Genomic DNA, 15338 nt, shown 5'->3' with positions numbered 1-15338 from the left:
GTAGGAGGAACCTCCCATTCCGAGGCATTCTAGCCGTTTTGAATGATCACGTTCAAACAAGCATATGCATTAGCCTACAGCACCCTGCCCATACCACTCCTAAATAATCAAATACATAAGAATGAGACTCTCCCTCGGGTGTCTCTTAGTGAAAAGATACACCTGGGAGCCGGTGCTGTGGCGCATCAGGTTAAAGGCCTGGCCAGAAGCGTTGGCATCCCATATGGGAACTGGTTCTAGACCCGGCTGTTCCACTTCCAATCCAGCTCTCTGCTATGGCCTGGGAAGGCAGTAGAAGACGGCCCAAGTCCTTGAGCCCCTGCACCCACGTGGGAGACCCGAAAGAATCACCTGGCTCCTGGCTTCAGATTGGCCCAGCTCCAGCCATTGAGGCCATTTAGGGAGTGAACCAGCGGATGGAAGACCTCTCTCTCTGCCTCTGCAACTGTCTTAAAAAAAAAAAAAGAAAGAAAGAAAGAAAAGATATACCTGAAGAACAAGGTCTGGATTTAAATCTTGCTGTTTCATTAGCTGTTTGACATGTTTTCTCCGCTCTACCAGTTTCCGGATCTCTCTGGGCAAAATGCCCATTTCTAAGCCTGGATCTGGCAACTCAGGGATTTGTTCTTGTTCTCCATCCTGATAAACATAAAACAGAAATTTCAGACAAATCAAAAACTCTTGTGAAATGAATTTCTAAAATACCTGATTACATCTTAAAAAGTTACCCTGTTGTATATGTAAATGTCAAAAATGTATGCGTAGTATAGGTGTAGCTCATTTCACTGCACTTCACAAATACTTGCTCCCCCCCAAATCAAATACAAGGTCTGTGGTAACTGCACATCAAACAAGTCTATCAGCGTCATTCTTCCAACAACTCAGATGACAGTTAGCATTTTATGAGAGGCAGGGAGACAGAGAGCTCCTACCTATTGGTTCACTCTCCAAATACCCACAACTGCTGAGTCTAAAGCTGGGTATCAGGAATTTAATCCAGGTTTCCTACATGGGTTAAAGAAACCAAATATTTGAGTCACCACCTCTGTCTCCCCAGAGTCAGGAGCTGGAGCTGGAAATCAGGCTCAGGTATCCACGGTGGGATATAGGTGTCTTCACGACTGTCTTAAGTGCTAGGCTAAATGCCACCCACATGATCAAGTATTTTTAAATTAAGATATATACACCAGTTTTTTAGGTATAACGTTACTGCTTACTTCACAGACTACAGTATAATGTAAGCATAGCTTTCATATTTACTGAAAACAATAATATACCTTGTACGATTTGCTTTATTGCAATATTCACCATATGGCAGTGGTCTGGAACTACACCCACAATATCTCCAAGGTATGCTGAGAAGGTTGTAGAACAAGCCAACATTGTCCCCCTTCCTCCCAATTCTTTCAGCCTGTCACTCCCAGTATCTCCCACCCCTGCAGTTAGAAATTTAGATTTCATTTAAAGGAACGAATCACACATACTATCTTAACTTCAACAATATTCAGGAGCAACAGGTTTGGGGATGTTGTTTCTAAAATATAAACACCAGGGGCCAGTGTGTGGCACAGCAGGTTAAGCCCCAGCCTACAACACTGACATCCCATATCAGAGCTCCAATTGAGTCTCAGCTGCTTTGTTTCCGACCCAGGTCCCTCCTAATGCACCAGCGAAAGCAGCAGACAATGGCCCACATATTTGTGCCCCGGGAGACCCAGATGGAGTTCCAGGTTCCTAGCTTCAGCCTGGCCCAGCCTCAGCCACTACAGCCATCTTAGGAGTGAATCTCTCTCTGTATCTCTCCATCATTCCACCTTTCAAATGAATAAAATATTGTAAAAATATATAACAAAATATAAACACCAATAAAGATCTGTAGGATTACTAAAACAGTCCCAGCACTAAACTCCTGTTTTAAATAATTGGTATTACCAAACAAAATGCTACAGATTTTTTAAACCAGAAAGAATCATAGCAATTACTGTAAATGTTTAAACTAAAAATAAAAAGCTAAATATTAAATCAGCAAGCCTCTTTTAAAAGTTTGTAGCATATTTAAGTACACCATGACATTTCTAAAAATTAACACACATAGATTCTCTAGCATTTATACTACATTTTACCTATAAATTGCCCTGCGACCAGTGGAGGAAAAAAAACATTTAAGAAAAGCAACCAATAGCCTTTATTGTATGAAAGTTTCTATCAGGAAAAGGCAGAAAAAGCATTAGACCATTTTTCTCAAGCCTCTATTAATTCTATTAACAAGCTGCAAAGAAATGTCAGGCACATTTGCCATTTCAATGGATCAAAACTAAAAATAAACCTCATGGCTTAAAGTATGTCAAGCCAATGCCCTTTTATAACCCATCTTTTACAAAGTATCTGATTTTATAATGATCAATATCCTCAATAAACACTCTTACGATAGTAATAGGAACCAACTATTGTTTTCCAATAAAGCAGATGACAGCAAACCTATTAAAGAGGTCTTGGTATACATTCCAATTTATTTACGGCAACTATCAAAGTCAGATAAAAAGTAATGTGAAAAGATCTGGAGTAAGGAAATGTACAATCCGCTGCCAGTTCTACCACTACCATCCCTGTGACATCAAGTGTCTTGATAACAAAGAAGGCATTGCACACGAAATGCTACAGAATCTGTAGGTTGTAGCATGCCGAGTATTTCTTATGACCTCTGAGGTCCCTCCAAACTCTGAAATGATTCTTTTGTACATCCAGAATCCAAAACTGGAAAGCTCAAATAAAAAAAAATGGGGCAGAGAGGAGTCAGTGGACAATAGTAATTATCACAAGGCTGGCACAGTAGGAGGTCAGAGTCCAAAAAATACTAATTGAACACAGTCACTATCTTTGGGGACGTCTACCTGATACCTTCTCTGTAAAGTTATCGCCTTGCCTCACAGAAAAGTTCCATACTTAGCAGATTTGTACTCTAAACTTACTCTTGTGGTCACAGGTGATGGGACCAGGGTGCTCACTGACCCAGGTAAGCCTATCAGCTTCTCTCTTCTGGAAGTACAGAACTAGGACTGAAAAATAGTTCCCCAATGTGTGGTTGGAACTAAAAGGTAAATTCAGCAGCTGCAGAGCAAATAAACATCTGCCATATATAAAAAATAAAAAAGCAATAAAGAGGTAATAAACAAAATAAATGCATACTTTATCATTGTGTAATAAAAAGGAATGGAATATTAACATATGCTACAACACAGATGAATCCTGAAAACAGTATGCTTAAGGGAAACAAGATAGGTATCAAAGACTGCATATTGTATGGCTCCATTTATAAGAAACGTCCAGAATACAAACATCTATGCAGGCAGAAAGATTAGTGGTTTCCTAGAAATGGGAAGGATGAAGGGGTTGAGTTGAAGGAGGTGACAGCTAAAAGGTTTCTTTGGAGAATAATGAAAATGTCCTAAAACTGATTGTGGCGATGTTGCAAATTCCATGAACACACTAAATGCCACTGAACTTTACACTTTAATTAGGTGGATTGTGTGGCATGTGAATTATACCTCAATAAAGTTGTTTTAAAAAAGACACAGAACCAGTCTGAGTCTTTCTACCCAACCCTCTCCTTTTTTGACCACTAAGAAAAGATGTAATTAACCTATCATTTAAGAAGAAAAACCAGAATGCTAACCCCTTTGATTCTCTCTTCCTTCTTCAAGCAATTTTTTTAACAAGTGTGTAGGATTTTTATTCCAATTTGATTTGCATTCCAAAGGAAATTTTTAAATGGATTCATTTCTTTATTAAAAAATTGTGCCTTGATATCTTAATGCAAATTATAAAACATGGTAAATTTGTGTATCAAAATTGGGCTAGCTGCTTAGAGTGACAAGTTTAGAAATCACCATTTTCCACCTCCACACCAAGGTAACTATCTAGAGATCGGCCATGCAGTAACAGCAGGACAGCAGTGAGACTTGAGTAAATGCAAACAATGAAGAGCTGCTGCAGCCCCAGACCAGAAACAGCAACCACACCACCAAAACAAAGAGTCTTATCCAGTCTGTCATCCTTAATTTCTTACAAAACATTTTCCTTTGCCATCCCATTTCTGTGTGTGACCAAGTTTGCCTCCACTCCAGCTAACGACAGTCTCAGAGGTTCTGCCACTGGTACTGATTTCATCTAGCTCCTCTCCCAGGTCGAAATTCAGCTCCGTCTTCTCTTGTGCAATACTCCCCAATCACCACTGTGACCCCTTTCCAACTGATAATCACTGATGGTTGGGTCACATTTCCCACCTGTCTCATGGCAAAATCCATAAGGAGAGCCTCTGTGGACTCAAAGTTCTGCCTGTCCGTCGGCTCCCAGGCAGCAGAGAGCCTCTATCATTCTTGCCCTTTCCCCTACCACGGTAACTTCAAAAATAGTTAAGAGACCCAAGCGACACTTTTAACCTCAATTTTAAGTACCTCTTCCCTGCTGAATACAAACCTCTGTAACTTTCTGGGCCTCTGAAACAACTCTTTGCACTGTTGTAAAACAGATGTTAAATTCCTGAATAATGGAAGGATATAAACTGTTGAAGTCCAGAAGCAAAACGAATTTATCATAAAAACCTGTGAAAAAAAGTCACATCATGTCAAAGTCTGAAGGAAAGCATAACTGTCAAAACATCACAGCAGAGTACTATAGTACCAAGTAAATTAGAAACTGCACACTACCAGAGCTAAGGAGTACACAAAAGGGGAAAAAAGGGCCAACTAGCACTTCATAAACTGACTTGGACTAGAGGACAAAGCCAGACCACCAAAGAGGGATGAAAAGATGTCCTCTCTCCTTGGAACCAATGACCACCAGTCTTTTTCCACCAGCCCCCAAAGCACACCATCATCATGGGCAAACACTTCACATCAATTACTTTAGGGAGGTTTCATATGCATTTTTAAAAGAGTTCTTAAATTGTCTATCAAGAAGGCATTCTCTCCCACCTACTCTTCCATGCCCATCCCAAATAAAGCCCCAGTGAGTACTTATATACGTATTATATAAGTAGTTTTACAATCACACTTTCAAAGAGTAAAATGAGCAGCTTATTTATGCGTATACAGACCACGAAAAAATCAGACAAGACAGGTATATATAAATGTCAGCAGTGGAACGATTCACCTTTTTCACTTGCAAAAGGTGAACAGAAAGCTACTATATTGTTCTAGGACATTCACAATGAGTTATCTTCACTTTGAGAAGAAACCAAACAAAAGTAAATGTCCACTGTTAAAACAGTAATAACAATTGCTAACATATACTGACAGCTTACTCTGCATCTAGCACTCTACTAAACAATCACTTCTATTCACTTCTATTACTTTAAACCTTTGTGTGGTAGGTACTATTCTTATTTCCATTTTACAGAAGAGGAAACTGAGGCTTACAGAGGTTAAACAACAGGCAGCCCAAGATCACATAGCCAAAATTCAAATCCAGATGTACTTAACACAATGTACTACTGTTCCATTTCATTATAACTAATAATAAAATTGCTTTTGTCAAAAATAGCTCCTACTCAAGAGATCAGGTTGCTTGATAAAATTCACGTAATTTCTGCATAGCCATGTGAAAGCACTTAACACAACTGCTGAACCATACACCTGAACACGATTAAGAAAATTATTAGAAATGTTCTTTCTAGATCTGTACACTACAAAACACCTTCTTTGCCATTTATCACAATAGGGAAAAATTAAATTTCAATTTGGTGGCTGGTTACTGTTTGTACTGTTTAAACTTTGCTGTCCAACTGAACTGTCCCTGTTTCATTGGAAAGAGGCAGAGCCCACCCTCACAGGGTAAATGAAGACAAAGGTGCCCCTCCCACAGGACAAACAACTGTCCATACACTGAACCAGTATTAGGCAAACAACGTGTGACCAAATCCAGCCTATCGTCTGTTTTTGTAGCATCCATGAGGTAAGAAGTTTTTTACATTTTAGAATACTTTGAAAAAGTCAACAGATTAGTATTTCATGATACAGGACAGCCATATGAAATTTAAGCTTCAATGTGCATAAAAATTTTTATTGGAAAATAGCAAAAAAAATTAATTCCATGTCACATGTCACATGCCTGGCAAAAAACTTTCACAGGATAAAGTCAATAAGAGACCTATTTGCTGACCTAGAAGCTTTAATTCTAGTCTCTCAAGACAAGCTATAGGTTAGGAAATTCCACTCATGGGCCAGTGTTGTGGCGTAGGAAGTCAAGCCTCTGCCCACGGTGCCAGCATCCCATATGGACACAGGTTCGAGACCTGGCTGATCTAGTTCCAATCCAGATCCCTGCTGATATGCGTGGGAAGCAGTGGCAGACGGCCGAAGTGCTTGGGCCCCTGCACCTGCAAGAGAGACCCAGAGGACGCTCCTGGCTCCTGGTTCCTGGCTTTGGCCTGGCCCAGCCACAGCCATAGCCATAGCAGCCATTTGGGGAGTAAACCAGCAGATGGGAGATCTCTGTCTGTAACTCTGCCTTTCAAATAATTAAAAAAGAAAAAAAAGCCATTCCATAACACCAGTGGATAACCAGTCCCTTGCCCAGGCTTACCAACTTTGGGGTCCAAGACCAAACCTCCAGCATAAGCTGCTTTCCTACGTCCTTTCTTGTATTTATCAGTGTCTCCATCCATTTCATCTTCATCACCCTAATACCAAATGGAAATATAACTTTACCAGCCTGTAACTAATCAACTAACTTAGAAATTTAACATTCTAACATGTGCAGTACTCAATATTAGCAAACATTACTTACTTATCATTAGTGGTCCTACATGTAGAGAATGGCAGTTATTATAATGTTTATGAGTCCAAATAAGTGCCAAGCATATTAACTTCCTGAACAAATATACTGTGTCTCTGAGCTAAAAAAATACACAAATTCTATTTTTAATATTGCTGAATTCAGGCCGGCGCTGCGGCTCAATGGGCTAATCCTCCACCTGCAGCGCTGGCACACCGGGTTCTAGTCCTGGTCGGGGTGCCGGATTCTGTCCTGATTGCTCCTCTTCCAGGCCAGCTCTCTGCTGTGGCCCGGGAGTGCAGTGGAGGATGGCCCAAGTGCTTGGGCCCTGCACCCCATGGGAGACCAGGAGAAGCACCTGGCTCCTGCCATCGGATCAGCGCGGTGCGCCGTCCACAGCAGCCATTGGAGGGTGAACCAATGGCAAAGGAAGACCTTTCTCTCTCTCTCTCTCACTGTCCACCCTGCCTGTCAAAAAAAAAAAAAAAAAAAAGCTATGCCTTTAAAAAAAATTGCTGAATTCATAAAAATTCCACGTTAAAAACCAATGAATCAGAGCCAGTGCTGTGGCGTAAGAGGCTAAGCCTCCACCAGCATCCCAGCCAGTTCAAATCCTGGCTGCTCCTCTTCTGATCTAGCTCTCAGCTTATGGCCTGAGTAAGCAGTGGAAGATGGCCCAAGTGCACCTTGGGCCCTTGCACCCACAGGGGGGAACCAGAAGAAGCTCTTGGCTCCTTGCTTCAGATTAGCCCAGCTCCGGCAGTTGCAGCTATTTGGGAAGTGAACCAGAAGATGGAAGACCTCTCTCTCTATCTTTCTCTGTCTGTAACTCTGCCTCTCAAACCAACATAAAAAAAAATTTTTTTTAAATTCAATGAATCATTAAAATAACTTCATATTACATAAAATTTGACATTTTGAAAGAATCGTATTAAATTCATTAACATCATAAAGGAAAAACATATATTTCATGTATTCTCATTATTAATATTGATACCTTAAAATAAGTATACCCATATACTGAATATCTATTCCCAAGTAGTTTATTAATGATCAACATGCAACACTCCAGAAGTTAAATTCCACTAAATTAATATTCCCTATACCAATCCTGATAATGTACCTAAAATAACCAAATGGACAAACCCAAATCACATTCTAACACTCAGTTCCCATTACAAATCCATTTTTATCAGTGCTGATAAAACAGTAGTTAAAATAGGTTTCAGTTTCAATGTCATAGAGATCACTTCAGAAACCTGACAATGGTGACCTTAATAATAGTACAAATTCAACAAAAAAGTAAAGGAAAGGAAAGTTTAAGGAAGTAAAAGATTTTACTGGCATTTAATTTTGGGTGGAGCTAAGATGGCAAAATACTTTCCATGTATGGTCATCCATCAAGGAACATGACATTCCGCAAATAATTTTGCATGTATAGAGAAAAGTGAAGAAGGAAATGCTCACATAAATCCAACAGAAGAATCACGACAGAGTGTTTACAGTGCACAGGAGAATAATTATTTTGGATGCAGTTGTTATCACAGCCAGGAAAAAAGCTACCCAGGTAATATAAAGAATCTTAAGAAAAGGTGTAAGAGTATACAATTTTGGACCCACCAGTTTTTGCTGAGGCTTTCTGAAAATCTGCTTGTCAGGCACAATATAGTTGTTTTCATAAAACGCATGAAGCAACAAGAACTCATTACGCTCAGATCGTCCACCCATCAGTGTCCTGGACTGTAAAACAGAATTGCATTTTAAAACTGGAGCTCAAAACCACAACAAACAACACCAACTCTGAGTTGTTAATCACAGTACCTCCTTCTAAACTATTCTAAAAACAAGGGTTTTTTTTTTTTTTGAAAAAGGTACTAAATTATGTCTGAAATTTTCCTCAAACACTATAGTTAAGAGACAAAGAGAACTTAAAATATTGATAACTTGGCTATTTCTCTACCCTTAAAAGGACCATTCACCAGACAGACACATCCAGATGTTAGAGAGATCATCCTTATGTTCGCCCAAATTTCAACACTGCACCTGGCATTCCTCCCCTTCTCACAAGCAGTTCTTCCTTTTACAAAAGAAGCCCAGCTTTCAGAATCCAAGTTACTCATTTTATAAGCATGCATTTAGACTCATTATCATATAACAACTACCCCAAGCAAACACTGAATCCAACAGGAAATGCTTTTTTCCCCTTCTGAGTTAAATTTACCATAACGTTCCCGGCGATGTTAGTGATCTGCAATGCTAATGGAAGAACATTTAGCTCACACATAATCTGCAAAATGAACTTGGCATCTTTCCAGGTGTGCTCCAACAGGTACAACAGATGAGAAGGTTCACTGTACAAAAAAGGTAAGAATGAAACAGAATCAAGTAATTAAAAGAAACAATGACTATAATCAGAACCTCATAAAATATAGCAAGGAATTTTTGTTGTAAGTAACTTCAGAGCAATGGCACTTCTGCTTTGGAAATAATTTAAAATGACGTAGTTATGTAACTGTAAGTTCGTTCACACCACTGATCCTAATGCCCTTCTTGAGAATACACAAAAAAATCCCATAATGGTAAAATGAAGTTATATGCTAACAACAAACCAGAATCTACCTAGATCCTTTAATTCATTCTAATAAGTACATTATGCTTACTATGAGCCAGGCACTGGCTGTAACCACGACAGACAAAAAGACAAAAATTCTCATCCTCATGGAGTCCATATCCTCATTAAGGAGACAGACTATAAAAAAGACAAATAAATTAAACATACATGTGCTAAAGAGAAACAGTTAAGAAGCAAAAGGAATATTAAGTATCAGGAGGAGAGACTGAAACTTTCCTTAAAAAATGGAGGAAGACTTCACTTAGAGTAAAGACACTGAAGAGAGGGAGCAAGGTTTACAGATGGGTATTGGAGGGAAGAGCATTCCAGGCAGATCGAACAGCATATTCAAGGCCTTCACTGAAGAGCCGGCGCCACAGCTCACTAGATTAACCCTCTACCTACGGCGCCGGCACTCTGGGTTCTAGTCCCTGTTGGGGCACCGGATTCTGTCCCGGTTGCTCCTCTTCCAGGCCAGCTCTCTGCTGTGGTCCGGGAGTGCAGTGGAGGATGGCCCAAGTGCTTGGGCCCTGCACCCCATGGGAGACCAGGAGAAGCACCTGGCTTCTGGCTTCGGATCGGCACAGTGCGCTGGCTGTGGTGGCCATTTGGGGGTGAACCAATGGAAGGAAGACCTTTCTCTCTGTCTCTCTCTCCCTGTCTAACTCTGCCTGTCAAAAAAAGTAATTAATTAATTTTAAATAAAGGCCTTCACTGGGTGCAAACCGGGCAAATTCAAGGAGCAATATAGTTGTATTAGAGACAATGATAAAGAAAGCTGTAAAAGAACAAGAGTTAATGATATAGAGACACTGTATAGGATCCTGCAGATAAAAGAGTACCATATCTGACTCAACTTTAGCAAGATAATTCCAGTCAGACCACAAGGGGGCAAGGACAAAAGCAAGCAGATCAGTAGAAAAAAAATGCTATAATCCTGGGAAAAGAGGATGATGGCTTGGCAGGGTGGGTCCAATGGAGGCAGAAATGGTCATATCTAAATGTATCTGGAAGCCACAGCTGACAGGATCCTCCCCCAACAGAGCTAACACTGGACGTGAGAGAGGAATCAAGCATGTCTTTGAGGCTTTGGACAGAGGAAGACTTTGGAGGTTTCCGGCAGTAATGGAAAAAAAAGATTTGCTATTAATTTAATAAGGAAAGACTAGAGGAAAAACCTAGGGGTGAAGATCAGGAGGTCAGTTTTCAAAAAGCTGGAGGCTCATATTAGACATCAAGCACAACAGGCACGGGGGACCCTTGACTCTGGAATTCAGGGGTGGGAGTGTCTAAGGTGAATACGAGCAGATGAGTGGCATCAGTCCCCATGTGGAAATGAATCTCTTAAGGCTCAAGGAGATCACCTAGAGATAAACATAGCCCAGGGGCCAGCGCCGTAGCATAGCGGATAAAGCCTCCACCTGCAATGCCGGCATCCCATATGGGCGCCAGTTCGAGTACCAGCTGCTTCACTTGCAATCCAGCTCTGTGCCATGGCCTGGGAAAGCAATAGAAGATGGCCCAAGCACTTAGGCCCCTGCACCTGCATGGGAGACCCAGAAGAAGCTCCTGGCTCCTGGCTTTGGATCTTCTCAGCTCTGGCCCTTGCGGCCATCTGGGGAGTGAACCAGCAAATGGAAGACCTCTCTCTCTCTCTCTCTCTCTCTCTCTCTGTCTGCTTCGCCTTCTCTGTGTAACTCTGACTTTCAAATAAATAAATAAATCTTAAAATAAAAAAAACATAGCCCAGAAAAGAACAGTAATCCAAGGACTCAGGATGGACAAATGGGCAGAAAAGAATTGGGGCGGGCGGGCAGGGTGATGGCATTGTGGCACAGTGGGTTAAGCAACCACTTGCAATGCTGGCATCCCACATGGACGCTGGTTGAAGTATCAGGCTGTTCCACTTCTGACCCAGCTCCCTCTAATGCGCCTGGGAAAGCACTGAAAAGTGGCCCAAATGCTTGGGCCCCTGCCCCCCACATGTGAAACCCAGATGAAGTTATAGGTTCCTGACTTCAGCCTGGTACACCCAGCCATCGCAGTCATTTGGGGAGTGAACCAACAGATAGAAGATTTCTCTCGTGTACTCTCTCTTTCTCTCCCCCTGCCTCTCCCTCTCTCTAACTCTGCCTTTCCAATAAATAAATGTATCTCTTTTAAAAATGACCAGAGGGTAGGAAAAAACCTTATTTAAGAAATAAACAGGTGGGGCCGGCACTGTGGCATAGCAGGTAAAGCCTCCACCTGCAGTGCCAGCATCCCATACGGGCACTGGTTCAGGTCCCGCTGCTCCACTATCGATCCAGCTCTCTGCTATGGCCTGGGAAAGCAGCAGAAGATGGCCCAGGTCCTTGGGCCCCCTGCACCCATAAGGAAGACCCAGAAGAAGCTCCAGGCTCCTGGCTTCGGATCGGTGCAGCTCCGGCCATTGCGGCCAACTAGGGAGTGAACCAGCAGATGGAAGACCCACCCCCCACCCCCCGTCTCTCCTTGTCTCTCTGTGAAACTCTTTCAAATAAATAAATAAATCTTTTAAAAAAAGAAATAAGCAGACAATATCTCTAAATAAGTTAATGATAGCTCAGTTTTTATATTTCTAAAATAGCTACACTAATTCCTGAAAGAATGAATTGAAGATCAAAATCTAAACTTCCTACCGATTTCTAAACTACAATTGGTAGTGTTAAGACAGGTAAGGGAAATAGAGATAAACTGATCAAATTAAGTAACTAAAGTGGAAAACTAGCTCAAATTATTAAAGTAATGGAGATGGTGGTTCTGACATGCAGACAGGCAACTTCCCATCCATACCAGCCCTGGCTGTGCCACTGCAGCCTAATGATGGTACTGGCATCCTGCATTTGTTGATTTCAAGACAAAAAAATTCTGAAGAATCTAGGATCATACCTATACATATTTTGTACATTTTCCATTGGAATCACAGTTCTTTCAGTTTTCAGAATCTGTTGAACAAGTTCGGACAAATGGTAGCTTTTACAACGAATCAATTCCTTTGCTGAAATTTCCACATCACAGATCATTCGGCCACAGGTAGCATTTCTTTCACCAAATCCACTCCGGCCCTATGAGGTGGGGACAAAAAGCAAATCCCATGAACGAGGATACACTGTGAACATTTCATTCTAACCTATTTTGAAGCTGGCCAGTAATAAAACTCTCATTCTATTTATCAATCAAATATTTATTGACATTTACTATATATATGAAAATTATCAAAGCTCTAAGAACAGAGCAGTTAACAATTTCTGGCCCTGCTTGAAATACACAATAAAAAACAGGAGTCGGGGCCAGTGCTGTGTCGTAGTAAGTTAAGCTTCTGCTTGCAGTGCTGGCATCCTATATGGGTGCTGGTTAGAATACCAGCTGCTCCACTTCCAATCCAGCTCTCTGCTAATGCACCCAGGAAAGGAACGGAAGATGGCCCAAATGCTTGGGTACCTGCACCCACTTGGGAGACCCAGAAGAAGCTCCTGGCTCCTGGCTTCAGATAGGCCTAGCTCCAGCCGTTGTGGCCATTTGGGGAGTGAACCAGTGAATGGAAGACCTCTCTATCACTCCCCCTCCACCCCATAATTCCACCTCTACAATAGAGAAATAAATTAAAAAAAAAACACGGAGTGGGTGTTCAGTCTAGTGGTAAAGATGCCCGTATCCATAGCAGACTGCCTGTGTTTGATTTCTGGCTCTGGCTCATGACTCCACCTTCCTGCTAATACAGACTCCGGAGTGATTATACAAGCAACAGGGTTCCCACCAATCATGTAGGGTTTACCAGGGCAAGCAGGTTTTAACACAGTGAGCAGGGTAGACCTACTGAGGAGATACCATATAAAGAAAATTTTGAAAGGAAGAAGGAGTTAACTAGGCAAGTGTTCTGATGAAATGTTAATAATGACTCTACCATATTAAAGAATGACTAGGAAAAGAAGCAAAGAGCAGTGGCCCCAACTCTGCTCTGTAACAGTGGAATCCTCTAGACAACATTATGAAAGGTATAGGGTCCTAAGATTTCTGATGGGCCATCATAACCATTTTATTTACAAGCTTTAAATAAAATAAGATTTTAAGCACCAAACAGTAGCAGGTTAAGGAAAAAGGCTCAAAAACCATCCAAGCCTCCCTACACGAAGCCAGCAGGCAGAATGAAAAAATACATGGGCTTTAAGGAAATGAGACAGGTCTGGGTTTAAATCTCAGTTCTTTCCCTCCCCAGTTATATAATCTTGATCAAATTCTGTTGTCCCCATGAGAATGGGGTTATTGTGCAAGGTAAGTAACACAAAAAGTACATAACCCACTGTCTTAAGACATTCAACATCAACTCCCTTTGATTCTTACCAAGTAACACGCAATTATTTCTGAACCCTGCAACCTTTCCCTAAAAGATATCACTAAGGGAAAGAATGCTGTAAGGGAATGCAAAATGGAAGTGAACATAATATGTATGTGTCATCATCTTGTTGTTTAACCACAGATTTTAAAAACTACTAGTGGCTTTTGCACATAAATTGCTGGGCTCAAAGGAAAAGATGTTTGGTGCAAAAGTTAAAATGTACTGAAATTTCTATCACAAGGCAATGAATTCCTTGGGGGCCAGCACTGTGGCAATGAATTCCTGTTTTAAAAATTAGAATGTGTTCCCCATTGGGTACCCTACATAAAAACACCAAATAAAAAATAAGATTCTGAAAATTATAATTACCCCAAGCTTTGGCATGCTGAATCGCTTCAGTCGACCTATCTTGGACCAGTGAGGAACTTTGCACATGTTAATTCTCTGCAGTAGTACTTCCAGATCAAACCCATAAATATTATGACCCTAGTCAGAAAAAGAAGGCAGCCAATAATGTTACAACAAACGCAAATTAGAGAATTTATCTTCATATGCAAAGAATCTCTTTGCCCTTTCTTTATCTGGTCTCTAATTGAAGACATCATGAGCTTACCTCCGATTAGGGGTCTTTTCTTCTTGAGGAATTTATTCATCAGTAGCATTCATTAGCTTTGACATTAACAAGGCTGCTAAGCAGATTGCTGGAATAAACTTTATTTCATCCTAATTGATGCAAGGCTCATATGATGTCTTTTAATTTGCAGCTCATGCCTCACAGGCTCTGAGGCAAATGCAAATTTTAATGTACCATAATTTTTATGTTATCAGTAAAAGCTATATTCAAACAATTTCATTTTACTACCTTAAAAACTGAGAACTTGTCTGTGTTATATAACAGATTATCAACGTCTTGGAAAACTCATGAATGCACTTAGTTTCTTCTTTAAAAACTGAGTTCAATACCACTGAGTTAGAACCTTAATTGGTGTGCAACAAAATAAATACATATCATTAAATAGGTCAAATAAGAAACTTCAACAAAACAAAGAAATAAAACTGAAATGCATCTCAAAAATGCAACCAGATTTTTCCTATCTAAAATGATAATTCCCAATAAAAATAGAAATTAACATGGTTCATATGCCTGTTTACTAAAAATTAATCAAATTTGGAAATAATTCAGATCAATAAATAGATTTACTTGTAATCAGTTTTATTAAAAATAGATACCACTAGAGATACATGGAGAATGATAGATGCCAGAGGCTGTTGAGAATGGGAGTCAGTGAGTACAGAGGTTTCATTTTATACAATAAGTTACAAAGATGGGAGGTGGTAATGGCTGCACTTAAAAATGGTCAAGATGATCAATTTTGTTACACGTATTTTATCACTATATATATGTATGTATATATTTATGGCAGTTTTTTTCTATTAAAAGACTCAGAGGACTTGAGAAAGTCTCATTTCCAAACTCCGCCTGGAATCAAGGACCCAATCCCATGTCAGGAATCCATCTTCTACCTGCATTTCTCATCCACATACTTGGCTCTAATTCTGTAAGCTAGATCAAGTATCCAAGCTCCCTGACATCTC

At 40.5% G+C, this 15338-nt stretch overlaps 1 protein-coding gene and 1 non-coding gene across 5 annotated transcripts in view; both read right to left on the bottom strand.

The window, feature by feature from the left end:
• Nucleotides 1-15338, bottom strand: part of POLA1 (DNA polymerase alpha 1, catalytic subunit) — a 330362-nt gene that overhangs the window by 272152 nt on the left and 42872 nt on the right. For all 4 annotated transcript variants that reach the window (XM_008272470.5, XM_089324875.1, XM_089324876.1 and 1 more), the window contains exons 19-25: nucleotides 14112-14228; nucleotides 12296-12471; nucleotides 8996-9125; nucleotides 8395-8514; nucleotides 6583-6679; nucleotides 4477-4601; nucleotides 490-639 (exon numbers count right to left, since the gene is read on the bottom strand). In XM_008272470.5, coding sequence (XP_008270692.3) covers nucleotides 490-639; nucleotides 4477-4601; nucleotides 6583-6679; nucleotides 8395-8514; nucleotides 8996-9125; nucleotides 12296-12471; nucleotides 14112-14228 — 915 coding nt within the window. The remainder of the gene's footprint in view (nucleotides 1-489; nucleotides 640-4476; nucleotides 4602-6582; nucleotides 6680-8394; nucleotides 8515-8995; nucleotides 9126-12295; nucleotides 12472-14111; nucleotides 14229-15338) is intronic.
• On the bottom strand, nucleotides 5127-5256 carry LOC127485049 (small Cajal body-specific RNA 24). The gene has a single exon (XR_007912249.1).

The sequence above is a fragment of the Oryctolagus cuniculus genome, chromosome X (genome assembly GCF_051225735.1).
Source record: "Oryctolagus cuniculus isolate XC-2025 breed Fujian yellow rabbit chromosome X, ASM5122573v1, whole genome shotgun sequence".
NCBI lineage: Eukaryota > Metazoa > Chordata > Mammalia > Lagomorpha > Leporidae > Oryctolagus > Oryctolagus cuniculus.
Note: the sequence above shows the minus strand (reverse complement) of the source record. Positions and strands in the feature narration are given on the sequence as shown.